General features: G+C 42.7%; 2 protein-coding genes and 1 non-coding gene across 5 annotated transcripts in view; all 3 read right to left on the minus strand.

The window, feature by feature from the left end:
• Positions 1-681: 681 nt before the first annotated feature.
• Positions 682-1,455, minus strand: LOC121491334 (proteolipid protein 2-like). The gene is given in 2 exon segments (XM_041756144.1): positions 682-1,431; positions 1,434-1,455. Coding segments are annotated over 2 exon segments (456 nt in total). The 3' UTR covers positions 682-997.
• Positions 1,456-12,221: 10,766 nt separating this feature from the next.
• Positions 12,222-27,968, minus strand: part of EP300 (E1A binding protein p300) — an 83,211-nt gene continuing 67,464 nt past the window's right edge. For all 3 annotated transcript variants that reach the window (XM_041754598.1, XM_041754597.1, XM_041754596.1), the window contains 11 exons: positions 26,698-26,754; positions 25,660-25,737; positions 23,577-23,644; positions 22,217-22,367; positions 21,952-22,098; positions 21,289-21,402; positions 20,338-20,503; positions 19,413-19,577; positions 18,244-18,405; positions 15,857-16,138; positions 12,222-15,585 (listed from right to left, as the gene is read on the minus strand). In XM_041754598.1, coding sequence (XP_041610532.1) covers positions 13,363-15,585; positions 15,857-16,138; positions 18,244-18,405; positions 19,413-19,577; positions 20,338-20,503; positions 21,289-21,402; positions 21,952-22,098; positions 22,217-22,367; positions 23,577-23,644; positions 25,660-25,737; positions 26,698-26,754 — 3,613 coding nt within the window. In that variant the 3' untranslated portion in view covers positions 12,222-13,362. The remainder of the gene's footprint in view (positions 15,586-15,856; positions 16,139-18,243; positions 18,406-19,412; positions 19,578-20,337; positions 20,504-21,288; positions 21,403-21,951; positions 22,099-22,216; positions 22,368-23,576; positions 23,645-25,659; positions 25,738-26,697; positions 26,755-27,968) is intronic.
• LOC121492250 lies at positions 22,538-22,639 on the minus strand. Its single transcript, XR_005988160.1, has one exon. It is a non-coding gene; the product is annotated as a U6 spliceosomal RNA (small nuclear RNA).

Genomic DNA, 27,968 nt, shown 5'->3' on the forward strand with positions numbered 1-27,968 from the left:
AGAGAATCTTAAGCAGATTCCCCACTGAGCACAGAGCCCCACACAAGGGCTCGATTTTACAACTCTGAGATCATGATCCAACCCAAAATCATGAGTTAGTTGCACAACCAACTGAGCCACCCAGGTGTCCCAGATTCTAAAATTCTTTTTTTTTTTATTTAAGATTTTATTTATTCACGAGAGTCACACAGAGAGAAGCAGAGACATAGGCAGAGGGAGAAGCAGGCTCTCTGTGGAGAGCCTGATGTGAGACTTGATCCCAGGACCCCAGGATCATGACCTGAGCCAAAGGCAGATGCTCAAACACTGAGCAACTCAGGTGCCCCCAGATTCCAAAATTCTTTTTTTTTTTTTTTAAGATTTTATTTATTCATGTGAGACACAGAAAGAGAGAGAGAGAGAGAGAGAGGGGGGCAGCGACACAGGCAGAGGGAGAAGAAGCAGGCTCCATGCAAGGAAGCCTGATGTGGGACTCAATCCTGGGACTCCAGGATCATGCCCTGGGGCGAAGGCAGGTGCTAAACCGCTGAGCCACCCAGGCATCCCAATTCCAAAATTCTTTTTTTTTTTTTTTTCATGTTTTAACAATCTGTTTATTTATCCCTCCACAGAACCACCCCACACACACACACACACACACAATGAGGAGTTTATTTGGTGCAGGTCACAGCCTGGGGCCTAGAGTCTGAAATCTGAGGCTCCCTCCTCCCCTTATTTTGTGGCTTAAGTGGGCTCATAGTCCAGGCAGAACAGTGTCTCCTGTTGGGTACTGCAGAAGGTAGGGGGACATAGGCACCCCTATGTCCACACCCAGGACATAAAGATGGCCACACCCAGGAGGGAGGACTGGCAGGACAGGAAGACAGATTCTCCCAATAAAGGCACTTGTACTTCAGTAAGGGGCTGGGAGTTGGCTGGGAATGTTGTAAGGGCAGGGAGGAGTCCTTTCGATGGAAGTGTTATTTGCAGGTTTCAGAGAGAAATGAAGGGAGTTCACCTACACCGGGCCATCTGCAGGATCAGTAGGGGCTGCTGTATGTCTTTGCTGCCGCAAGGGGAAGGTAATATAAGCATCATAGCCAAAGAGGCTTGTAGCGATTAGGCCCAGTACCCCCGCGATGATTTTGGAGTGGTTTCCTCCTTCAACAAGGACAACGATGGAGGTGATCAGGTAGAGGATGGCTGCTATGAGGGTTCGGAAGAAATCACTCCAAGGCCAGTTGATGATCTGTATCTTGGTGTGCAGGTCACACATGTAGATGACAAAGAAGATAGCAGCAAGGATCATCTCCACCACTGACAGGGAGGAGTATCCTGGTGTGGAGGCACTGAAGCAGATCAGAATCACCAGGCACAGTATAATCTCGGCAAACAGGAGAATTCCCTTTCGGGTGCGCAAAAAGTTGGTGCAGGCGGCCCAGCAGCCGGGGCCGAGAGTCGCTCAGAATCCGCCATGGGGTGGGCCGGAGTCCCTAGGGGCACGGAGTATCCAGTCGCTTGCTCGCGGATTCGGGGACGCTGCACACCCTGCCGTCTTGCCCGCTCTCTGGCCGGGAAGGGGCCCCCCCCAATTCCAAAATTCTTGATAAAATATTAGCATGTAGAATTCAGCAATGTATAAGAAGAGTTACACATCATGACCCAAGTGAATTTTATTCCATAGATACACTGTTCAGTATTCGAAAATGAATCAATGTAATCCATCGTAGTAATAGGTGAAAGAGAAAGATTTATATGATTGTATCAATTGATACAGAAAGAGCACTTGGCAGGAATTTAACACCAATTCTGATAAAAAGTCAGGAGACTGGGCTGCCCCGGTGGCACAGCGATTTAGCACCGCCTGCAGCCCGGGGTGTGATCCTGGAGTCCTGGGATCGAGTCCCATGTCAGGCTGCCTGCATGGAGCCTGCTTTTCCCTCTGCCTCTCTCTCTCTCTCTCTCTCTGTCTCTCATGAATAAATAAATAAAATCTTTTAAAAAAAGGAGACTGGAAATAGAGGGGTCTGTTCCAACTTGATAACACCTGCAGAAAACCTACAACAGACATCATATTTAATGGTGAAATACTGAATACTTTTCCTCTAAGAATAGAAACAAGGCAAGGATGTCCACTCTCACCACTGCTAGTCAATATGGTCCTGGCAATTCTTGCCAGTGCAGTGAGGCAAGAGACGGAAATAAAAGGGATATGGATCAGGAAGGAAGAATAAATAAGACATTCCTTTGTGCAGATGACATAATTGTCCATGAAGAAAATCCCATGTAATCAACAGCAACAAAGTTCAGTGGAACTAGTAAATGAGTTCAATACCAAAAAAAAATAATAATAATAATAAAATAAAAAAATTCAAAAGTCAATTGTATTTCTATAGATCATTGAGATTCAAATAATAATTTTTAAAAAACCTTAAAAAGTGAAAATCAGGGCAACCTGGGTGGCTGAGCAGTTTAGCACCGCCTTCAGCCAGGGTGTGATCCTGGGAACCCAGGATGGAGTCCCACGTGGGCTCCCTGCATGGAGCCTGCTTCTCCCTCTGCCTGTGTCTCTGCCCCTCTCTGTCTCTCATGAATAAATAAATAATCTTAAAAAAAAAAAGATTATTTACTCCAAACCAACAATTAAAAAAAAAAAAAAAAAAGAAGTGAAAATCAAGGTGGGCATGGGACCCTTGATCTCGGGGCTGTGAGTTCCAGGCCCATATTGGGTGTAGAGATTACTTAAAAATAAAATCTTAAAAAAAATTAAAAGTAAAAGTAAAATAGCATTCATCATCAGCAAAAAAGAAGAAGAAAGAAAAGAAATACTTAGGTGTAAATGTAGCAAAACACTCATGGGACTTGTATGCTGAAAACTACAAAACAGAGATGAAATTAGTTAAAGAGATGTAAATAAAGAGATATTCTGTGTTCCTGGACAAGAAGATATCATGTGGTAAGGATGTCAGTTCTCTCCCAATTGATATACAAGTGTAGCACATTTCCTTTTCTTTTTTTTAATTTTTATTTATTTATGATAGTCACACAGAGAGAGAGAGAGGCAGAGACACAGGCAGAAGGAGAAACAGGTTCCATGCACCAGGAGCCCAACGTGGGATTCGATCCCGGGTCCCCAGGATCACGCCCTGGGCCAAAGGCAGGCGCTAAATTGCTGTGCCACCCAGGGATCCCGTGTAGCACATTTCCTATCAAAACCACAGCGAGATTTTTTTTTAAATAAATATAGACAATATTATTCTAAAATTTATATGGAAGAGCAAAGGCATTAAAATAGCTAAGACAATTCTGAAAAAGAATAATGTGGGAAGAATCACTCTGCTTGATTTTAGACTTCTGGCTACATTGATCCACACTATGGTGGTATTGGCAGAGGAACGGGCACACAGATCCATGGAACAGCATAGAGAACCCAGAAATAGCCCTACACAAGTATAGCCAACTTTTGTTTATTTTTGACAAAGATGCACAAGCAATTCAGGGGAGAAAGGAGAGCCTTTTTAACCAAGGGTGCTGGAGCAACTGGGTGTCTGTAAGCAAAATCAACAACAAAACAAGCTTCCAGCTAAACCCCTCTGTACAAAAATAAACTCAAAATGGATCATAGATTTACATGTGAAGCATAAAACGATACAATTTGAGATGATGATAATGTAGGAGACAACCGCCAGGACCTAAGAGTTCTTAGACATGGTGCCAAAAGCCTGATCCATAAAGGGAAAATAATTTATTATTGGACTTCCATCAAATGTATAACTTTTTGCCCCAAAACACCCTTTTAGGAGGATGGCAAAACAAGCTATAAACTGTTAGAAAATATGTGTGGTTAGGAACCACACATCTGAGAAAAGATTTAGAATATATAAATTTCATTTTATTTTATTTTATTTATTTATTTATTTATTTATTTATTTATTTATTTATTATTTTTTAAAATATTTTATTTATTCATGAGAAACACAGAGAGAGAGACAGAGAGACAGAGAGACAGAGAGAGAGAGGGACAGAGACAGAGACACAGGAAGAGGGAGAAGCAGGCTCCATGCAGGGAGCCCGACCTGGGACTCAATCCCATTTCTCCAGGATCAGGCCCTGGGCTGAAGGTGGCGCTAGACTGCTGAGCCACCCGGGCTGCCCATAAATTTCATTTTTAAAAAAGATTTTATTTATTTGAGAGCACACAAGAGTGAACACAAGTGGGGGAAGGGCAGAGGGCGAGGGACAGAAGATTCCCCAGGACCCCGAGAGCATGACCTGAGCCTGAGTCAGATGCTTAACAGACTGAGCCACCCAGGTGCCCCTAAAAATTTCATTTTCTAACTGTTAATTGCTGGTATATAGAAATGCAAGTGATCTTTGTGAACTTTCCTTGTATTCTCCTCCCTTGCTAAATTAAATTATTAGTTTGAGTAGCTTTTTTGTAGGTTCCTTATGGGTTTTCTATTTATACAATCATGACATCGAGAATAACACAGTTTACTTCTTTCTTGCTAACTGCTGATTTATTTTTTTTGCTTTATATTGCTAAAACATCCAGTATAATGTTGAGAAAAATTAGTAAGAATGGGGAATCTTTTTTTTTTTTTAAGATTTTATTTATTTATTCATGAGAAACAGAGAGACAGAGAGGTACAGACACAGGCAGAGGGAGAAGCAGGCTCCACGCAGGGAGCCTGATGTGGGACTCGATCCCGAGTCTCCAGGATCAGGGCCTAGGCTGAAGGCGGCGGTAAACTGCTGAGCCACCCGGGCTGCCCAAGAATGGGGATTCTTGCCTCATTCCTGAAAGCCTTTGCTCTCATTATATTACATGCATAATGTAATTGCTATTTTTTTTTTTTTTTTTTTTTTTTTGTGGAAGAGGGAGATGCTTAGGATTTTTACATCTATGTTAATGAAAACTACTGGCCTTTAGTTTTCTTATAATTTTAAAAAATTTTGGTACAAGGTAATGTTGATTTCATAAAAAATGAGTTGAAAAGTGTTCTATTTTCTTTTAAGATCTTATTTATGAAAAAAAAATATTTTATTTATGTGAGAGCAAGAGTGAGAGAAACACAAGCAGGGGGAGGGAAGGAGGGAGAAGGAGAAGCAGACTCACTGCTGAGCAGGGACCCTGATGTGGGGCTTGATCCCAGGATCCTGGGATCATAACCTGAGCCAAAGGCAGATGCTTAACTGACTGAGCCATCCAGGTGCCCCTGGAAGTGTTTTATTTTCTGGAAAAAAAAAAAAAAAAAAAAAAAAAAAAGATTTGTTTCTTCCATATATGTTTGATAGAATTCATCAGTGAAATAATCTTGGCCTGGAGTTTTGTTTGTGCGAAGGTTTTAATTAATTAATTAATTTATTTATTTATTTATTCATGAAAGACACAGACGCAGAGACATAGGCAGAGGGAGGAGCAGCTACTTGCGGGGAGCCCAATGCAGGACTTGATCCCAGGACCCCAGGATCACAACCTGAGTCAAAGGCAGATGCTCAATCGCTGAGCCACCCAGACATTCTGATGGGATGAATTATGAATTGAATTTTTATTTTTTTTTATTTTTATTTTTTAAAAATATTTTATTTATTTATGAGAGACAGAGAGAGAGAGAGGCAGAGACACAGGCAGAGGGAGAAGCAGGCTCCATGCAGGGAGCCCAACATGGGATTCAATCCCGGACCCCAGGATCACGCCCTGAGCCAAAGCCAACCCCTGAGCCACCCAGGCGTCCTGACCCCTGAGCTTCCGGTGATCACCATTCTAACTCTCTGTTTTACAAGTGTGTCTTTTTTGGATTCCACATATAACTGAGATCTTATACTATTAGTCTTTGTCTGACTTATCTCACTGAGCATGATGCCTTCGAGGTCCACTGATGTTGGCACAAGTGGCAGGATTTCCTTCTTTCTCAGGGCTGAATACCAGCCCATCGTAGGAGTATGTGTACCATGATTTCTTTACACATGCACTTCTGTGGGCACTTAGGTGGCTTCCCAAATCTTTTGATTTTATAGTTTACTTTGAACAGCACTTCATTTTGGTTTTGGTTTTGTTTTGGCTCTTCCTTCTTCTGTCTCCAGAGCTTATCATACACACTAGGCCTTCATAATGGGAAATGACTGAATGTAGGTTGGGAGGTGTTAACTGCTGCTTATTCTCACTTTGGGGTTAATTTTTATATAACCGAGAAGAAGGATGATCAATTTCCCTCTCAAAAATGTCAGGCTTGGGGCACCTGGGTGGCTCAGCCGGTGAAGTGTCTGCCTTCAGCTCAGGTCATGATTCCAGGGTCCAGGGATCCTGCCCAGGGTTGAGTGGGGCTCCCTGCTCAGGCTTCCCGTCTGCCCACGAAACACCCCAGATTTCAGGTGGGGTTCTTGGGAGGTGGCTCCAAATCCAGCAGTGCCCCAGCTGGCCCTCCCGCTGGGCTGTGGCCTCCTTTGTGTTTGAGATATAACTCACATCCCATAAAATTGACTATTTTAGGGGGATCCCTGGGTGGCTCAGCGGTTTAGCGCTTGCCTTTGGCCCAGGGCATGATCCTGGAGTCCCGGGATCGGGTCCCACGTCGGGCTTCCAGCATGGAGCCTGCTTCTCCCTCCTCCTGTGTCTCTGCCTCTCTCTCTCTGTGTCTATCATAAACAAATAAATAAATCTTTAAAAAAAATTGGCTATTTTAAAGCTTACAATTCAGGGGTTTTGAGTATATCCAGGGCTGTGCAACCTCACCACTGTCGATTCCAGAACATTCTCACCACCCCATAAAGAAACCCCGTACTTAACAGCTCTTCATTTCCCCCACCCCCAGCCCCTGGCAACCACTGATCTACTTCCTGCCTCTGTGGATTTGTCTGTTTGAGACATTTCATATAAATAGAACTATATTCATATGTATGTGGTCTTTTGTGTTTGGTTTCTTTCACTGAGCATCAAGTGTTCTCAAAGTTCATCCGGGTTGTTGCTTAAATCACTACTTCATTCCTTTCAATGGTTGAATAATATTCCATTGGATGGATATCCATTTATCCTGTCATGGACGTTTGAATTGCTTATTATTTCAGCTCTTATGAATAATGAGGCTGTGGATGTTTGTGTACAAATTTTTGTGTGAACATAACATAAGTTTTCAGTTTTCTTGTGTCTATAACTAGAAGAGGGATTGCGAGGTCATATGGCCGCTCTATGTGTAACTACTTTTTATGTTATGGACAGATATTTACTGGGATAAATTTTCTGCAGTGTACAAATCATTCTTGCAAATACAAACATTTAACTTTTTACATTTTTGTGGGGAGAAGAGCAGAGGGAGAGGGAGAGAGAGAGAGAATTTTTTTTAAGATTTTATTTAGGGGATCCCTGGGTGGCTCAGTGGTTTAGCACCTGCCTTTGGTCCAGGGCGCGATCCTGGAGTCCCGGGATCGAGTCCCATGTCAGGCTCCTGGCATGGAGCCTGCTTCTCCCTCCTCCTGTGTCTCTGCCTCTCTCTCTCTCTATGTCTATCATAAATAAATAAATAAATCTTAAAAAAAAAAGATTTTATTTATTTATTTGACAGAACATGAGTGGGAGTAGAGGGAGAGGTAGGCTTCCCCAGTGAGCTGAGCAGGGAGCCCGATGCTGGACTCGATCCCAGGACCTCGGGATCATGATCTGAGCCAAAGGCAGGTGTGTAACTGACTGAGCCACCCAGGTGCCCTGGAGAGAGGGCATCTTAAGCAGACTCCACACCCAGCACAGAGCCAAACTGTGGCTCGATCTCACCACCCTGAGATCATGACCTGCACTGAAACCATGAGTCAGATGCTTAACCCACTGAGCCGCTCAGGTGCCCCTGGACACTTAACTTTTTAGAGGAACTGCTACAATTTTCCAAAGTGGCTGTACCATCTTATGTGACCCCGGCAGTGCGTGAGCTTCCACTTTCTCCACATCCTCACCAGCCTGGATCTTTTTTTTTTTTAATGTTTTTTTTTTAATTATTTATTTATGATAGTCATACAGAGAGAGAGAGAGAGGCAGAGACATAGGCAGAGGGAGAAGCAGGCTCCATGCACCGGGAGCCTGATGTGGGATTCGATCCCGGGTCTCCAGGATCGCGCCCTGGGCCAAAGGCAGGCGCCAAACCGCAGCGCCACCCAGGGATCCCAGCCTGTATCTTTGATACTAGCCATTCTAGTGGGTGCGAAGTGGCATCCCATCGTAGTTTTGATTTGCATTTCCCTAATTACTAATGATGTTGAGCATCTTTTCATTGTGGTTAACCAACCTCTGTGCTCTGGAGCTGAAATAGAACACAAAGACTGGTGATAAAGAGGAGCGATAATTTTATTACTTCGCCTGGCACAGGAGGCTGCCATGGGCTAGGGTCTTGGTCTTCAAAACTGCAGACCAGGAGGCACCTGGCTGGCTCAGTCAGTAGAGCGTGCAACTCTTAACCTCATGGTCGTGAACTCAGGCCCCGCATTGGATGTGGAATCTACTTAAAAAAAAAAAAAAAAAAGAGCAAAGCAAAACTGCAGAGCCGCCCCAGGGGTTAAGGGCTGAAGGGTTTTTTAGGAAAATACAGGATCAGGGCGGTTTTGATAGGAATCTGGTATGTGCTGCCAGCCACGTTCGTCATGTCTTCCAGGTGGTCTCCTGACCAACCCTGGCAACAGCCATCTGAGTCTTGTTACTAAGTATACATTGAGATCAACAAGATGCCCATATTGATAAGGAGGAGCTCCTGGGACAAAGGATTCTACAGAAAAACAAGCGCCAGGGAGGAGGAGGTTTCAAGAATGAAGAGAAAAACTCATGGAGTTGGAAGTCGAGCCTTGCTGAAGCATTAGTGTATTCGTCTTCATCTCCATGCATCCATACTTTTCCAGAGCGGTTTCATTTCCACGTCCTTACAGGCCATTTGTGTCCCCTTTGGGGAAAAATGTCAACTCACAACTGTTGTCCAATTCTTCATTGGGTTATTTGTCTTCTTGTTGTTGTCGTCAGAGTTTCTGAATAGTCTGGATACACAGACTCCTACCAGATACGAGTCACCAATACATTACCCATTCCGTTGGGGGGGGGATGGGGGGGTGTCTTTTCACTTTCCTGATAATATCCTCGGATGCACGAGTGTTTTAAATTCTGTTCAAGTCCAGTTTTGTTTTGTTTGTTTTGTTTTGTTTTTCCTGGTTGCTTGTGCTTTAGATGTCCTAGCTATGGAATCATGGCCTAGTCCAAGGTCATGAAGACCTCCACCTGTGTTTTCTTCTATGACTTTTGTAGTTTTAGCTCTTACATTTTGGTCTGCCATCTATTTTGAGTTAGTTTTCTTATTTGATGAGGGGTAGAGGTCCGACTTCTTTCTTTCGTATGTGGATATCCAGTTGTTCCAGCACCATTTGTTGAAGAATATTCCTTCTGCGTTGACTTCTCTTGGCATCTTTGTCAAAAATCAATTGACCATTAATATATGGCTTTAAAAAATATATATATGGCTTTATTTCTGGACTCTGTTCCATTGATCTAAATGTCTGTCCTTATGCTGCTACTATTGTCTTGATTATTTTAGATTTGCAGTTTAAGTTTTGAAATTTGGAAGTATGAATCCTCCAAATTTATATTTCTTTTTCGAGATTGTTTTGGCTATTTGGCTCCTTTGCATTTCCATATACATTTTAGGACAAGCATGTAAAATTCTGCCAAAAATAAAAAAGAAAAAAGCAAAAATCCAGCAGATATTTTGGTAAGGGATGGAGTTTGGATCTCTAGATGGATTTTGGAGAGTACCCCTTCCCTAACATTAGTGAGGTCTGTTCACAATCTTCTGATCTGTGAACAATGTCTTTTCATTTATTTAGGTCTTTAATTTCAGTGTTCTTAGTTTTCAGTATACAAGTCTTATACTTCTTTTTTAAAAACCTATTAACATTTTGTTCTTTTTGATGCTGGTCTATATGCTCTTTCAACAGGGTGACTTCATCATGAACATAACATTCTAGGAAGCCATCCTTCTGGAGACCAGCTTCCTTTGTTTGTAAAAGAAGACTGGGAAGCTTCTCTTCAGGATTCCTTGGTTTCTTTCTCCCCTTTCAGTTTTTAACTGTGTGTTGCATTTGCTTGGAGCAGGGCCCCTGTGTCATATGTATTAGTTTGCTGCCATCACTAAGGATGCTCTACAGTAAGGGAGATGAAGGTTATGGAGAAGAAAGGCTTTGGAGCCCTACAGACTTTTGACATTCTGGTAAGCCATTTCCTGGCTGTGTGATCTTGAGCAAGTTGTCACTTGAGCTGCGGTCTTCTCATTGGTTGGTTGGGACTGTTTTTTGAGGATTTCAGCAAGCTAAGTAAATGAAAGCACCAGAACACTGCTCTGTCCATTTGCCAGGTTAATGTTATAAACAGCTCAACTGGAGACTTGTGGGAGTCTCCTTTTAGCTCTTCCCAACTTTTTATGGTAATTGCATAAAAACAATGCATAGAAATGCTTCCAATGCATAGAAACATTGAAATCAGCTTCTTGTATTTTTTTTTTAAAGATTTTATTTATTCATGAGACACAGAGAGAGAAAGGCAGAGACACAAGCAGAGAGAAGCAGGCTCCATGCAGGGAGCCCGATCTGGGACCCGATTCCAGGACTCCAGGATCATGCCCTGGGCCGAAGGCAGACGCTCAACCGCTTAGCCACCCAGGCATCCCAGCTTCTTGTATTCTTGACTCTGGATTCTTATCTTCCCCCCTCCCTAGTACTGCCTCTGGCCTGGACAAGGACAGCTTTTCTCCCCCACCCTCTTATATCAGCCTCCATTTTTCTCTTTGCAACACTCTAGTGAAAGTGATTGAACACTTCAACCCAGCTGTCTTTAGCTAGAGGCCAGAGCTGTGACAGCTGGGTATTTACTGCTTGGAAATGGGTTAGAAAACTGTTTCCCTGGTGGAGGCTCAGATCAATCCTGGGCCTCTCGTACTAGGGAGAAGATGGGGGTCCTCCTGTTAACAGGCATCACCCACTTCTGTAATCTAGTGTCAGCCAAGTAGACCTGAAGCTGTTTTCCCAACAGGACCAGATTCTTCTCTCATGGCAGAGTTCCTCCTCACTCCTTTCCCTTTTCTCATTCATCTTCCCCTAAGATTCACTTTATAAGTAAATTCTACACCACACGTGGGACTTGAACTTACAATCCTGCAATAGTCACATGCTCTACTGAGCCAGCTAGGCGCCCCTCCAAGATCCATTTAAGTACTGTTCTTTCCAGAAACTTGCCCAATTTCCATCAGCAGGCTTCCCTGATGCCCATCTGTTCCACACTTTCTATTTTATCTCACTCAAGCATCCTTTCTTCTTCTTGCAGGGCTGTATCCTGTGTGTGCCATGTGGCCTGGTACACAATGTAGGTGGCTCCAGGTGGATCTGCTGGACCACTGAGCAGAAGCTGGTAGGTACTTGACACATTTTCTGGGATGGTCTCTGATTAATGCTCAATGTGCTCAATTAATGCTCAATGTTCACCTCACATTAAGGTACTGGTTATTTTTGTTGAGACAATGTAAAATAGTAAAAAGAACAAGCATGTGTTTGAATTAAGCTACTTGAAGATCTTTCTTTAGCCCTTAGTAGAGACTATCATAGTGTGAAGCCCTATGACAAAGATGAGGTCTGCCCGATGATGCCAAAGCAGTTAATAGTATTCTAATTTTTCCAAACCGTTTATAGCCAACTGGTATTCAGTTGGAGACCAGTAACCTATTCATTCTTTAGACACCTAGCATGATACTGGACTCACTGTTGGAATATCTTATGCTTTCAGGTTTTATTTCCACACATTTTCCTTTCTTACCACCTCATCTCCCCATTGACTTCCTGGTTGGCAGGTAGCAAAAACCAGCGTTAAGAGAGTAAGAAGAGGTTCTTGCCTTAGCATCAAGTGCTGAGGAGTTACTCCTGACTTAGGCGAATACATGATCCCTCTGAGGTTATCCACTGGGGACAACGGAAGAAGGTCCTCTATAAAGCTGTAAACAGCTAACTAATATCATTGGTGAAACGGACATGTAGCTGGTGCTTGGGTTTTCCCCTGAGCTCTGGATAAATTTACCCAAATCTATTTGTGAATTCAACTTACGTAATAGTTTAGGAAGGCTGCAAGCTGGTGCTTTTGCTTTTTCCTCTGAATCCCATGTACTGGGCACTTACTCAAACTGATGCATTCTAAGACAAAGATGTGATAACAAGGAGTAAAACAAGGTCAGGTGTCTGTCTCACACAGTTTATTTAACAATAGGTAATAAGAAATCAAATTTAACAGTCTATACAGTGATCCAAAGTTCATATTTATAAGTAATCAACTTTAATTGCATGATTTACAACAGTTGAGGGTTTTTGCTTTCTATTTTCAAGTTTTACAGAAAGTGTATGTGTGTGCGTGCGTGCGTGCGTGTGTGTGTGTGTGTGTGTGTGTGTGTATGGAGGGTTAGGGGCAGGGTAAGGAGGAAGAAAGCAAGCAAAGAAGAAACCCCAGGGACATTTTGCATGTTAAAATCATCCCACAGGAATCGTTTCTTACCCTCTTTTAAATTTTTTCCTTTGTTAGATGTAAAAATAACGAAAAAAATTCTTTCAAGAAACAGAACCACAATATATAATACATCAATTTGGCAGCTGCCCCTGTATATTTTGAAAAAGTCATTTTTCTCTCTACATGTACAAATTATTTTAATACTTGAAGTTTTTACGCTCAGACTTACGGAATAGAAAATTTTCTGGAGCACAAAAGTTGACTTCAGGGGAGGAAAGGGGAATTTTTTTTTTTTTTTTTTACATTTTTAAAAGAATGAACATCTTTGCACCCAGAGAAAAAAAATTGGTATTTTAATATATATTTATATATATTTATATATATATAGAATGTAATTTTAAAGTAACATTAACCCCTTTTGTCCTCTGGTTTTAGAAATGTTCTAACTCTTACATAAAGTGAGGAAAATAGGGAAAAATGTCAACCATCTGCACCAGTAAATAATAACTATTAATATTACATATTTTCATTAATTTAAAAAAAATAATAAAACCTATTGGAGGTGCAAGGCAGGAGCGTGTGGTTGGCTTCCCAGACCTCAGCCTCCTCCCAGTGCACACTTGAACCACACACACAAGGGAAAAAAAGAAGAGGCCGGCAGGACCGGCCATAACAAAAATATATTCTTTGTACTCTATCATCCCTCAGGTTCATCTGGCTTGTTTGCTTTAAACCACAAACAGCTACTGCACAGTCCTTATGTGTTCCACGGAAAATTGTCTTTTAGGCTAAGAAAGATTCAAAAAAATTGTTTTCAGTACAAAAAGTCTTGTTAAGAGAAAATAATTTTTTTGCTCCCAAAATACTACAAGGTGTCTCTAGTGTATGTCTAGTGTACTCTGTGAGAGGTTCGAATTCAAGTCTGAGTTATCGGTGCTGAGTCCCAGGTCCGTGGCACTTGCACCATGGAGGTTTGCCATGCCTGGATTGCTAGCGAGCTGAGAGAGCATTGAACTCTGGTCCGGGCTGGCAAAATGCCCTTGTTCCATGGGGTTGGCCTGGGCAGCTACCAGTCCGGGATGTGGAGAACTGGTCTGTGGGGAGACATGGTGCGGAGAGGGCTGAGGCTGCATCCTCGGGGAAGGGCTGGAGTGGGGAGGCTGGGACTGCGGCCGTGGAGAAGGGACGGGCTGGGGAGAGCGCACTTGATTGGAGAGAGAAGAAGGGATCTGCTGGCCTTGGAGGTGTGGGGACTGAGCCTGGCTTGGGAGCATATGCTGCTGGGGGCTCATGGGGTTGGGCTGAGCAGGGGACCCCATCTGTTGCTGGAGGAGTCGCTGCTGATACGCCTGCAAACTTGCTCCAGCCTCTGCTCCCAAGGCCTGGGGGAGCTGGCCCATCTGTCCCATGTTCCCTTGTTGCATCTGCTGCATGTGATGTTGCATCCGCTGTTGCTGCTGCTGCTGCTGTGGCGGCGGTGGTGGTGGGGGGTAGCCAACTCCTTGGGGTTGCTGGAACTGGTTATGGTTGGCCATCCCGGGGCCGAGTCCAGGCCCTGCTCCCTGCTGCTGCTGCTGCTGTTGCTGTTGCATCATCTGCTGCCGCCTCAGGATGTCTCGGAACTGTGAAGGCATGGTGTTGTGATTCATGTTCATTTGCTGAGCTTGGGGGCTCATCCCTCCCATGGGTGGCTGGAGTTGCTGCTGCGGCTGCTGCTGGGGTAGGCCGGCCCTCTGGACGCCTGCTTGCATGGGGTTCATGTTCGGCATGGCTGGATTAGAGTGGACCCCCTGCTGGCCTGGCATGGTAGGCGGCTGCAGCCCGGGCTGGCCCTGGGGCATGCCAGGTTGCCCAGGGAGGGGCTGTGGATTCGAGTTGGCATACTTGGCAGCCCGCTGCTTGATGAATGCAGCCAACAGCTGGGGGTTGGCATGAAGGATACTAAGCACCTGTTGCTGCTGTAGGGGAGAGCTGGGAGACCTGAGAGTCCGCAAAAGGTTTTGTAAGGCTTGTTGAGACACAGTGCCTGGTTTGAGAGGGCTCACACCTACCTGGCCCAGTCCTGGCTGGGGAGCTATATTCAAGGGTTGACCATGCTGGGCCACTGACATCATGGCTGGCCTCGGCATCCCAGGCTGTAGCTGCTGGGGCTGAGGCAAACCTCCCTGGACCCACTGTGGCTGCTGCTGCATCCCGGTGGGCCCCATCCCTGGCTCCAAATGCCCACTGGGACCTCTGGCCATAGGGGGTGGGTTCATACCCATGGGGGCCATCGGAGTCATCTGGGGCATCTGGTGCTGGATTGGCCTTTGAAAAATTTGCACGTGGGCCATCTGGCGCTGCGTCTCAGCTGCCCTCTGAATCTGCATTGCCATTTCCACTGCAGCAGGTGGGGGCCCTGGAAGGGGTGGCTGAGCAGTCTGAGGGGGAGTGGGAGGGGTCACCTGGCCTGCTGCCTTACCCTGGGAGACAGGGCCAGCAGCCTGAGTCCTGGGCAAGTAGGGTGGCATGCTGTTGGGAGGAGTGGGCTGGGGCTGAGAGGGAGGCTGGGGCTGGGGTGTCTGCGGGGTGGTTGGTTGTTGACCAGTCGGTGTGGTTGGAGTGGCAGGAGTTGGGGAAGGCAGGCCTTGCTGCTGCCCCACCACCCCGGTCCGCTGCATACTGGCCATCCTCCTGCGGAGCATCTGAGCCTGCTGGAGCCGGTGCTGCAGCTGCTGTTGCCGGAGCTTTTGCTTGATGTTGAGGCAGAAGGGCACAGGGCACTTGTTCTCCTGGCAGTGTTTGGCGTGGTAGCAGCAGAGGGCGATGAGCTGCTTGCAGATGGGGCAGCCCCCGTTGGTCTTCCGTTTGCAACCCTTGGTGTGCTGTACCACCCGCTTCATCTTCTGGCAGGAGGGCAGTGAGCAGTTGGCGTTCCGGCACTGGCAGGCATGCACCAGGGACTGAATGCAGCGCTGGATGCTCAGGCGGCGGGAGTCTCCTGGGCTTTGGGTGGCTGCAGCCTGCTGGCTGTTGCTCTCGTCGTCTAAGCCAAGACCTAGTTTCTCCATTTTGTGGTCATGGTTTTTAGTGTTATAGCAGGTGATACATAAATCATAATCCTGGGGGGGAAACAGGCACAGTCAACTCTCCAAGATTTAAGTAATTAAAAAAAACAGTTTACATATTCTGCTAGAGCCCAAAAACCCCTTTCTAGAGAAAGACTCTTCAGCGCTACCACTGAAATATAAGACCAGGCCCCTCCCACTCTGCGCTACTACTCACCAATGGCACCGAGCACAGGCCTATGTCACCAGTGTTTCTCCTGCCTCTCAGGAACCTGGAGCCCCCCACCCACCCCAGTGCCCTCTGCTCCCCACCCCCGGGGCCTACCTCGCAGACAGTGCAGTGCCAGCGGGTCTCCACATGGTGCTTGCACTCGTTGCAGGTGTAGACAAAGCGGTCCTGGCTCTGGGTGTGCAGCTCCACCAGCATGCACATGGTGGACCACTGGGCTCTTCGGAGTGAAGAGAACTCCAGGTGCTTGTCCCTGGCGAGGGTAAGGAAGGCGTCCCGCCCATCCATCAGATCGCAAGGGATGAGGGGGTCAGGATCAACGATGGGAGGCAGGGAGTTGGCAGCAGGGCCAGCGATGAGACGGATCACAAAGAAGACCTATGAAATGGACAATTTCAATCTGACTCTGGAAGAAGAGCACTGCATGGCACTGGGATAGCCTGCAGCCAACGGATGTCTAACTGGACGCCTGTGAGGCTGGTGATGCTCGAGTTCACAGCCATGCAAGGTCCCACCATACAGCCCTTGCTTTCTGTTGCTCACAAACCTCTGGTCTCTTCTCTGGGAATGACTACAATGGGCCTAATATCGACATCTCCTTCTTATCTTCTCATTTAATAATCCCTTCAAACAAAAAAGGGTCTGGGCAGATACAGCACACATACACTGGACATTTCGCCTTAAAGGGTCTACTCTCACATCCAAGCCACAGTTGAATCTGGACCTAATCACAAGGAGACATGTCAGACAAATCCAAATTGAAGGAGATTCTAACAAAACAATTTTGGGCCTTGACTTTCAACAAAATGCCCACGTTATGAAAAAAAAGAAAGCCAGGAACGGAGACAACTCAACCTGACACATAATCCTTGACTGGAGCACAAGGACCAGACATAAGATAGTGGGAAGTCACAGTGTGGTGAAGGAGAGGTGGTCGTTTTTCTTAGAAGGTGCTTGCTGAACTACAGATAAAGAGGATATAGCAAAACGTTAACAACTGGTCAGTCTAAGTGAAGGATATGGCAGGGGGTCCACTACACAACTTAGAGAAAGTTTCAAATGTTAAAAAGTTTGTGGGGATGGAAAAGATAAAAAGCAAAACCTTCTTAGTCCTTGATACAGAAACAAAATCCTTGTTCACTGAAGTTTGAAAAGATACTACCACCATCAAGGCCCATAAACATTAGGGTAAAGCTGTGACAGGAAGCTGGTATCGCCTATTTTACATTTACTAATATATGAATGTAAACTCTTACTAAGCTGAAAAATGCAAAGGTACCTTCAAGAGATGAGAAACTTGTGAGCAACTGCTGTACTGACCACTATATTTTATCAGTTCTCAGAGACTGACAATCTGTGCAAACTGGCAATAACACTTGTAATATACTTGGACAGCAAGTATGGCATGGTAGGCGGTACTCATGACATAAAACATGAGTCTTATTTCTAGAAAAAGAACATAGGGCACAAGAGCACACTGAGTAGACACGTCTTGAACAGATGCCAAGAGTTTAAAAACATCAAGGAGAGGACTGTGACGTGTGTGACCTTATAATATTGTGGATCAATGAAAGTACTCCTAGAGCAAGGACCATTTTGAAAATCTGATGCATAAGAAAGCACTGAATCTAACAAGTAGGGAATGCCTCTAACAACTCATTTGAAATAGAGGCAAATAAAACCATCTGGTGACTCCCTTGGAAATCTTTACTACGGCTAACCCTCATGATTGTTTCCACTGTATGTTGCCCTCTAGCTAAGACAATACTCAAATATAACCTAAATCTACAACCTTAGATTCTAATTCCCAACAGGTATCCACTACTTCCATCTTCAGACTAAACAAAGTCTGGAGACTATATCTACAATTTAAGTCAAGCTTATTGTAATGGACTCTAGGGACCTTTCCCAACCCTTCTGTTATGCCAGAATCTTTTTTTTTTTCGTTTAAAGATTTTATTTATTTTTTTCCTGAGAGACAGAGACATAGGCAGAGGGTGAAGCAGCTCCTTCCGGAAAGATTGATATGAGACTTGATCCCAGGATGCTGGGATCACAACCTGAGCCAGAGATACTCAACTACTGAGCCACCCAGGTGCCTCTGTTATGCCAGAATCTTGTGACACTAAACATTGCTTGAAATAGCTAATAATTATTAATTGTTGATAATATCAAAGGGAGGCACCCACCAGAATTCAAAAACCCTGAGGATTACAAAGAGGGTTGGACAAACTATGCTTATGCATTAATGCGCGGGACAATCCAACACCAATGAGACTTGTGACAGCTGCCAACCTGAGAAACCCTATCATTGCCTGTTTTTTTACCTCCTATACAAGCTATGTAATTTTCTTTCTTCTTATCCCTCAAATGGTTTTTTCCTTCTGAACTTCCGCTGTGCTTGGATCTTAAATGCTAGCCATGGTGGACAGAGCTTCCGACCTCCTTCCCTGCCCCTCCCACCCTAAGTGGCCACATGGTACCTCTTTGTGCTTCTCCATGGTGGCATACAGTTTTTGTGAGAGGTCATTGGACACATTGGGCATGCCCGGCTTCTTCTTATTGCCCCTACTCAGGCTGCTCTTGTTTTTGCTGGTTTTCTTATTATTTTTCTTTTTAGCATTTTTGCTGTCTCCCTTTGTCACCTGCAGGTTAGCAGAGAGGACAAGAAAATGTTAACATTTTTGTTACGAAGTAATTTGAATAATACTAATGGTAGAAGGGTTCTCCTTTTCTTTGAAACTAGAGATTCTCAGCTTATGCCTCTACCAGCATCTCTTGTCACAGACTCACCTATTTGAGTTGGTATTTATAGCAGACTAATGTTTACTATGGTTTCAGCACTAGTGTTCTTCCAGGGAAGAATCCCTACACTACACCCCTTCAATAAAACAGCCTTAGCTTTTTGGCTAGAAGAGCCCCACAGTTTGGAGACTCCTCAGATGCATCCATCTTATTCCAGATTTGAGGACAGGGAACAAGGAGTAGAATGGTGGAATATTGAACATTCTAGAATTTTATGGGCCTACTATAAAAAAACAAAGCAATTTGCAGAGACAATCAATGAATTCAAACTACAAGACCGTGAAGAATTTAACAGGCTGCTACTTATGAGAGACTTTAGTTAGGTCAGACTCAACGGAGACCACTGCAGCTATGCTATCAGAAAATTACTAACCAGGAAAAGCTCCTCAGAATGTCCTCCTCACAAAACCTCCTGGCAATCTCTGACCTAGGTCTGTTTTTGTAAGGCCCAGAATGCTCTGTACACTTATAAAGTGGTGTGGTGTTTAAAAAAAAAAAAAAGCCCCAATTATTCACAATCTGAATCTTTACGGAAAGTACTTTTGCCAGCCTCCTGCTCTATGTAGCTAATTTTCTATCAGTTTTTCAGGGTTTCCTTCTGTTTTTCATTATCAGAAATCCAAGGTTTCAGTTAAAATGAGGTCTGATGCTAAAAAGGTTGAAAACCACTGAAACAGAATTATTTCTTGACCAATTTAAAGAGCTCTTTCCACAAAAATAATAATAATAAAAAAATAAAGCTCTTTCACACCGAAAGCTTTAAGACCAAGTCAAAAGTTAAAGCCTGATGGCGGATAACACTCGAGAATCATGGTGGAAGCTGGGAAGGAAAATGCAAAGCCCTCACATCTGTGCTCTCGTTGCTGGTGTTTTCTTCTCGCTTTCGCTCTTCTTCCTCCTGTTCTAGCTCCTTAATGCTCTCTTCCAGAACGTTGGGCCAGAAATCACCCTCAAAGTAAGGCAACTCCTTTGCACTTGTTAATCGATCTTCAGTAGCTTGTTTAAAAATATCCTGTGAAAATACCCAGGTACAAGTAGGAATTTGGTGTTTTGTTTTTTTTTTTAAAGAAGCATTTATCATTCAGAAGCAGTCACAGGTAGCAGACACAAGAAACCTGAAGAATTATAATGTCTTCTGAAAGAAAGCAGCAGAGAGATTTATACCTAAGCCCCACGGCCCAGGGGGACATTTAGTCTTAAACAGTAAAAACAGTGAAAACTCAAGGTCTGAGGTTCTGTCTTTCCTCTGCCTGTGAGGATAGGGAAGTTACCTGCCTTTATAAAGCCAAATGGGACATCTTCCTGCGAGGACTGATGGCTCAGGCCCCATCAATCACGCCGCAGCCTTTACTATTGCTGATGACACAATGCAATACAATGTGAGGAATGCCTGCCTTGTACCCATCACCCATCCCCTGACTGAGAAATATGTTCAAAACAACCCAAACCACAAATACTGGAAACTGCATGGCCACAGGCTGCTCTGCTCTGCTGCCTGGGAAAACATCCAGTTCTTACTTTTCTCCCCAGGAGTAAAAACAGATAAGAAACTTATCTGTTCAAGTTCTTATCATGAGATGCCCTCTAATCATGAATGGCTATTAAGAATACGTTTTTCATCACATCTTTAAAACAGAGATTTGTTGATCTAAGACATTTAAAACTGAGTTTTTCTTGGTTTGAAAAAGGGAGTACAGAAGATTTTTGTTAAGATAGTCAAACAGCAGAATACAGAGCTGCAGGATCAGTCATCGCCCCCCATTCCTCCTGACCTTGTAGTCATGGACGATTCGCTCAGACACAGCCTTGTCAAGCATCTTTTTGTACCACTCCTGTAGTCGCTTGGGCTTGGGTATCTTCTGGTCAGGAGGATGGCAATGGAAGATATAGTCATCTCCCTCACTTGGGGGACATGCCCAAATATGCCCTGTTGTATACCTAACAACACAAAGAGGGGGAATATTCAAGAGAAAAGTTTATCATCTATTCCAGAAAGAATGCTACAACGTGGAGTCAATATGGAAACCAATGATTTTTTTTCTAAGACTGTATCAAGTGTACAACCCAGAATCAGATCGAAATTCTTAGGCCAGGTTCAGGCCTAACCTACAGCACTTACAATGGGTGTCACATTGCCTAGTTCTTCTTAGAGGGTAACCCTGGATCCCCAAATCCCAAATTTGCCATGTGAAGACAAAAGAAAAGCTACAATGCAAAGGAACATGGATCCATTCCAACAACAGGGAACAAGGAATGGAAGAAAGCTAAGTGATAAAAAGAAGAACTTGCAAGGTGCGGTAGTGAATGTTCTCAAGCACACGTATACCCTGAAGGTAAAGAAGCAGGCTAATTTGAGTATTTCCAGACCCTAGTCTATTTTGGTTCTGATACCCAGGTATGAGAGGGTCAAACTGCAGTTCAAGGTTCTGGCCCTGAATGAGTACCAACCTTCCAATCAAACTGTACCTAACACCTTAACTGAACAAAAGAAAACTAATCTGGGATAAGTATGACTAGGGTCAAAATATCCATTTCTGTCCGACTGGCAACACTGAGAAAAGGGAGCAAAGTCACCTCTCTGCTTTAATCTAAGTGTCACCACAATACCACAGTGGTAATTAGTTAAAAATTTAATTAGTTTAAGCTCATTGTTTTTTTTTTTTTTTTTTTTTTTTTTTTTTAAGCTCATTGTTTTTAAAGATAGCATTTGTCATTATGCTTACCCTAATTTCTTGACGTATTCTAAATATCCAATTAGAATTTCATGATAGACTGCAGTCCTCAAGCATTTAGGACGGAAGAAATGAACACTGTCAAGGTAGGATATGTAAACTCTCCTGTATCGAGTGGGGAGAAAGAAACCATGTCAAATCACATAAGGAGTTCTTACTTATATGGCTAAAAACACAATCTCCTCTGTGCTCTTTTTCACCTCATTTATAATACACATCACACAGTCACAGTTAAGTACATAACTAGGCTGTGCACTCTTTAGGAGAGTCTGGTGAGCCTCAGTACCCAGCAGCGCTTGAAGTATAGTGTATTAGTATTTATGGATCCAAGTGTATTCTGGTAGCATTCTTATTCTGGCCTTTATACTATTTTGGAAACAAATTCTAAATCATATCCTAACTTTACTTGTGTGACATTCTTTCACATTATCTCCCAGGCAAGGCACCTAACACAATCAAGAATTAAGCCCATTTTCTGAAAAACAGTCTGCTTCCCACTTCTCATTCCAGGCTGTTCGTATCCCCCTCCTTATTACTATGAACACAGTTTGCATTTCCATTTCCAAAGCAAGCACAAGTTCCTTGCCCACAATGCTTTTTGCCTATTGAACTGCAAACTCCCACTCAACTGGAAGGCAGCGGCCCGAGTCCTACCTCTGGTTGGGTGGAGGGCAGTCGGAGCCATACTCCTGAACGTGCATGCCGAAGAAGCACAAGTCAACACCGTCTATCTCTTCAAAGGCAAAGAGGGCTTTGGTTCGGTAAGGAAAAGACTCTGCCATCTCTCCGCTATCTACAAACCTACACAATCCAGATTGGAGAGAAAAACACGAGGTCTCAGTTAAACCAGAATCATCAGTAGTTAACTGTCAAGTGCTTGTAGAACCACAAGAGAAGAAAAGGGAAAATTATTGGATACCTTGCTTTCATGCCTGGTTTCACTTCCACAGTTTTATCAGAAGCATGCACTACCCGAACAGTGACTTCTCCCGACTCAGGGTGATTCTGACGTCTAAGAAAATCATTCACACGATTCTCCAGAAAGGTGCCAAGCCTGGTAGATGGCAACCCTAGAAGTGCAGAAGTGAAAAGTTCTGCAGTTAGCCAAGGTGCAAATTCATTATTGTTAACTCTTAAGCTTCAATATCAAATATCATTTTTGCGTTCTCCGTCCAAATAGGATAACCTGATTTTGTTAAAAGTTAGCAATGTGATCAATACTTGAAAACAATCTTTTTTAAAAAATAGGAGCTACTTCATGAATTTGTGTGCCATCCTTACATAGGGGCTATACAAATCTCTGTATCATTCCAATTTTAGTATATGTGCAGCTGAAGCAAACATGGTAGTGAATTTTAGGTGTTTTCCACCCAACTTTTTACTTGGAAAATCTTCTAATTTCAGAAGTTACAAAATACAACATCCACATGCATTTTGCCTTGATTGCAGTAATATTTTATTTTTTTTATTTTTTTATTTTTTTATTTTTTTATTTTTATTTTTATTTTTTTTTATTTTTAGTAATATTTTAAAATAACAATGGTTGGCTATTATGAGAAGCCTTATAGGAATAAAAAGCAACCCGTAGGTCAGTAAAAACTGCAAAGGTATCCATAAAATTAAACCAAATATTATAATGCAATAATCTCAACTATATACAGGATACAATCTTCTTTTTTTTTTTTTTTAAAAGATTTTTATTTTACCTATTTGACAGAGAGAGAGCTAGAGAACACAAGTAGGGAGAAGAGCAGAGGGAAAGGGAGAAGTAGGCTCCCCGCAGAGCAGGGAGCTCCAAGCAGGGCTCAATCCCAGGGCCCCAGGGATCATGCCCAAGCCGAAGATGCCCAAGCCAAATGCCAGATGCCAAAGGCATCTGCCCAACTGACTGAGCCACCCAGGTGCACCCCAGGATACAATCTTTGACTACCACTACCCCAACCACCCAAGTGAGATAGGTCTGAAAGAGGCCCCAACTAAAAGTTTGGACCAAATTGAGGTAATCACTGATGGGATGGCAATTCTGGACATATTTCCACATGCAGCCCCAATTAGGAATGCCCTAAATATGAAGAAATGTAGGAAAAAGAACACCTATCCTGCACATTTCAAATCCTAAAGTAATCTCTACACCTAATGTGGAGCTCAAACTCACAACCCAGAAATCAAGAGTCACAGGCTCTTCCTAATGAACAAGCCACGCATCCCTTGCATGCTTTATTTTTAACTATGCTTCAATGGAAGTATTGCCAGGATTTACTTGTAAAATTAAAACTTACTTTTAGCAGAAAACTTATTTTCTTTCCTGGTTCGTGCTGATTTCTTTAAACAGCCATCACAGACAAATCTAAAATGTAAACCAAGACTTTGCTTACACAGTTACATGAACATTTAAAGTAACATGTACTAGTAACAAAATCTACTATATATATGTACCAAGTTAAAAGTCAAAAGACAACCTGGGAGAAATATTTCTATATATATAAAACAACGACTTAATAAAAAGGCCTAATTGAAAAATAGGCAAAAAATACGAGGAAATGTCAAAGGCATATAAACTGGCTGATAAACAGGAATTTCAGTTTTTGGACAATCACACTGGCAAAAGTATATATCCCTACAGGCAGGAATGTAAATCAGTAAGTTTTGAGAGTAGGACTAATACATTCTCTCTGTCCCAATTATATAAGGATGTGCGTGATTAAGTACAATTTCTTTTTTTTTTTTTTTAAAGATTTTATTTATTCCCAAGAGAGTGAGAGAGCGAGCAAGCGAGCCAGAGAGAGCAAGAGCACAGCAGAGGGAGAAGCAGGCTTGATAAAGGGAACCTGACGCGGGATTTGATCCCAGGTCTCCAGGATCAGGCCCTGGGCTGAAGCTAGCGCTAAACCGCTGAGCCACCCGGGCTGCCCTTAAGTACAATTTCTTAACAAAAACTAGAGACCACATAAAAGTTCCTTAACCAAATGACCCATCTTAAGTTACAAGAATCACTGCAAGTCTCTTAACTATTCTTCTTACCCAACTCTTTAAAGAGAGAACTAAAAAAGCATATCTAAAGACAAGACAGATAACATATCGAATGATTGTGATTTCCCCTGAATCTTATTTTCTAGAAATGTGTTAATTAGCCACCCACCTCTTTCCTGTGACCTCCAAACCATCAACAATCAATCAAAGTAAAGAACAAAAGACAGTGTCCAGATCCCATCTTTTTTTTTTTCCAGTTTTTTTTTTCAGTTATTGATTTAAGTAGTCTCTACCCGCAACGTGGGGCTCAAACTCATGACCCAGAGGTTAAGAGTCACATGCTCTTCCAACTGACTAGCCAGGCACCCTCAGGTCCCATCTTAACAGATCACTTCATGCACAGACATCCCCAACCTTGGAACAGAATTATGATCAACCCCATTCCTAGAAAGTGAAAGGAGATACAAAGCAGTAGAGAAGTTTCACAATGGACAAAAGTCACTTACTTCTGTCAAAAAGTCCACTTACTTCTGTCAAAGTCTTTGATAATGTGCAGTTTAAGTAAATATGTGGAGAATATTCAGAAACAGAACACAGGGCCCAGGAATAGCCTGTTTACTGAAATCTGTATGTAGTCATTTTTATGAAACTCTTTCACTGGACAATAGTCATGTGACTTACTGTCCATCCCCCCCAAAACTTCAAACCCTAACCCATTTCACCTTTTAGTAAACCATTCACAGCGTGACATTTTCTTAGAGGTAAGAACAGAGCTGCCCCATGGACACCCTCCATATCTTCCAATTTTCCTACTATAGCCAATTTAAGTGTTCAAAATATGGCAAATTTAATTCCCTCTAACACCTCTTTACTAGTTTCTAAGTGCTAGAGATTTCTTAGCTCTACTGATAAATCTTTCAAAAATACTTACTTTTGATGTGTAATGATTATGAAAGAATTTTAAAAACCAGCAGAATAAAATATTTGTATATATATTAAAACCAGGCATGCAAATTAAGAGAAAGACCTGTATTTTGGGATGCTAGCTTACTTAATGTTTTATTTATTTAAAGATTTTATTTATTTATTCATGAGGCACAGAGAGAGGTAAAAACATAGGCAGAGGGAGAAAGCAGGCTCCCTGTGGGGAGCCCAATGTGGCACTCAATCCCAGGACCTAGGATCACAACCTGAGCCGAAGGCAGATGCTCAATAACTGAGCCACAGAGATGTCCCTTATTTAATGTTTTAAAAAAGGAACTTTATTTCTTCCCAATCCTAGAACAATTTTTAGAGAGAGTACTCTGAAAATATAATAAAATCATTGCAAAGACAGAAACTTGCTAAAATTCATGATGATGAAAAAGTCTAGAAAAAATCCTAATGCCTCACCCAGATGGCCAGATGATTTCATGATGAAGGACACAGATCTGATGCATCTTTCTTCCACACTCTGTACATTCAACAAACCTGGAATGAAAAGCCAAAAAGTCAAGGTTAAAACAAAAACTTTAACCAAATCAAAACTTCCCAACATTTCCCCTGATTCCTGATAATTTAAAAGATAGCCAAGGTTGCATCCAAAGAATTGAATTGTTTTTAAAAAGCTCTTTGGTGTTATATAGGCAGAGCAAAATTCAAAAATAATTATAAGTCATCAAGTGTGACAATTTTATTAATGTATTTTTTTATTTATTACAGAGTGAGTGTGTGTGTGTGTGGGGGGGGGACAGATGACAATGAGGACAGAACTTAAGCAGACTCCCTGCTGAGTTTGGAGCCAGATCTCATGACCTCAAGATCATGACCTGAGCTGAAAACAAGAGTCCAACACTTAACCAACTGCACCACCCAGGCACCCCAATAATTGTATTTAATTTAAAGATTTTTAAGTAACCTCCACACCCAACAGAGGGCTCAAACTTACAACACTGAGATCAAGAGATGCATGCTCCACCTACTGAGCCAGCCAGGTGCCCCCCGAATGGGTAATTTTAAATATGACTGTGGGTAGGCAGTAAAAAGTGCAAGATCACTGTTGCTTAAATTTCCAAAGAAGTCTGGTGCCATCCTACCCATTCTAGGAGTGCCCAGAATATGGGCTAAGTTCAGCACTCTAAGTGGCCTCACTACAAAGTAGTGGAGTATCAAGACGTTTGAAAATGAACAGGACAACAAGGAAGGAACATAGGAAACAAGGATGGGACACATGACAATGAGCGGAGGTAGGCTAGGGCTTCACTTGGACCCAAACTACCAGATAGATTTAGTGAAATATAAATATTAACTGTAATGCAGACTTTCACATTTTTGCCATTCATGTTGCACATATTTTGTGTAGATTTATGCTGAAATTCCACTTGTAATGCAAACAAAGAGAATGAAACAAAGAGGTAAAATCAAAGTATATATTCAAGGGGAACTACTTACAGTTCGGGATCCAGTGTGTCATTTTTTCTCTTGGAAAATTGTTCTTTATTTATTGTACTATGGAGAAAAGAGGAACACAATGAGAAAAGGAGATATAGAAAGATGAGCAATCTGACTACTATTCTAACCAAAGGAACAACTCTTGTAAAAGTGGATTATGTAAATCTTCTAAGATACTGAGGATCCATTAAACAGGTACATTCCTGGCTCCCCAAAAATGTATATTTACATAAAGGAATGCCTATGTTTTTGGAATGGACTGTATAATAAATCTGTTTTCCCATATAGATTTAATGGAGATCTATTAAATGGAGATCTATTAAATGGAGAACCCAGGACCTCAACAACTGGAAACATGAGTTTGTTATTTTTAAAATCTTATCTATTACTTTTAGTATTAGTTATTTATACTTTTTTTCTTTATTAAAGGTTTTATTTTTTAAAAGTAATCTCTATACCCAACATGGGGCTTGAACTCACTACCTCGAGGGTCAACTGTCCCACACTCTACTAAGTGAGACAGCCAGGTGCCCCCAATATTTATACCTTTTAATAGTTTAACGTTCCTAGACTGAGCTATGAAAGATGGTGTATAGGAAGGAGCTAAACCACTATTTAAAAAATACTAATTTCTTAGGACAGTCTAGTCAAAGATTTTATATTTAAAAATATGTATTTCAGGTTATTTATAGTTACCCAGAAAGGTAATTTTATAAAGAGTAAAAATTATTTTGTAATACTAATTTTAAAACTTTCACATGGCCTCTTATCCCGAAACCTAGCCTCACACATTGCTCATAACCTCACAAATACAGAAACTAACACCTTAACCTTCTCTGCCTAGAATAAACTTCAGGAGGCCCAACTTTGGCTACTGTGACATCTCCATATCGGAAGACCAGCAAGCAAAGCCCAGGGAGCTTTTCAGTAATGCCAACTCTCAGGCCTACTTCTAATTCTGCAGAATTGGAAGGGGGTCTCTATGCTCTTTAGTATAAGAGATGTACTGTCCTAAGGTTTAGATCTTGTGGCATGCCACTCAACAGCACCAGTGTTAAGGCTATCTTCCTTTCCTGACATTAGGGGAACCTAGTTAAGAGCCTGATTCAGCCTAGGGTCAGAAATCACCATAAGGCTCAAGGGAACCCAGCATTAACTCCTCAGACCAGCACTCGACTCTACTCCATTGTATTTCAATGGTGACCAATGGAAAAGTGCAACCTAAAGACTTCATTTGGAAAAATTAACCATTTCCCCCCAGAAGCCCTATT

Source organism: Vulpes lagopus, chromosome 5 (assembly GCF_018345385.1).
Source record: "Vulpes lagopus strain Blue_001 chromosome 5, ASM1834538v1, whole genome shotgun sequence".
NCBI classification, from domain to species: domain Eukaryota; kingdom Metazoa; phylum Chordata; class Mammalia; order Carnivora; family Canidae; genus Vulpes; species Vulpes lagopus.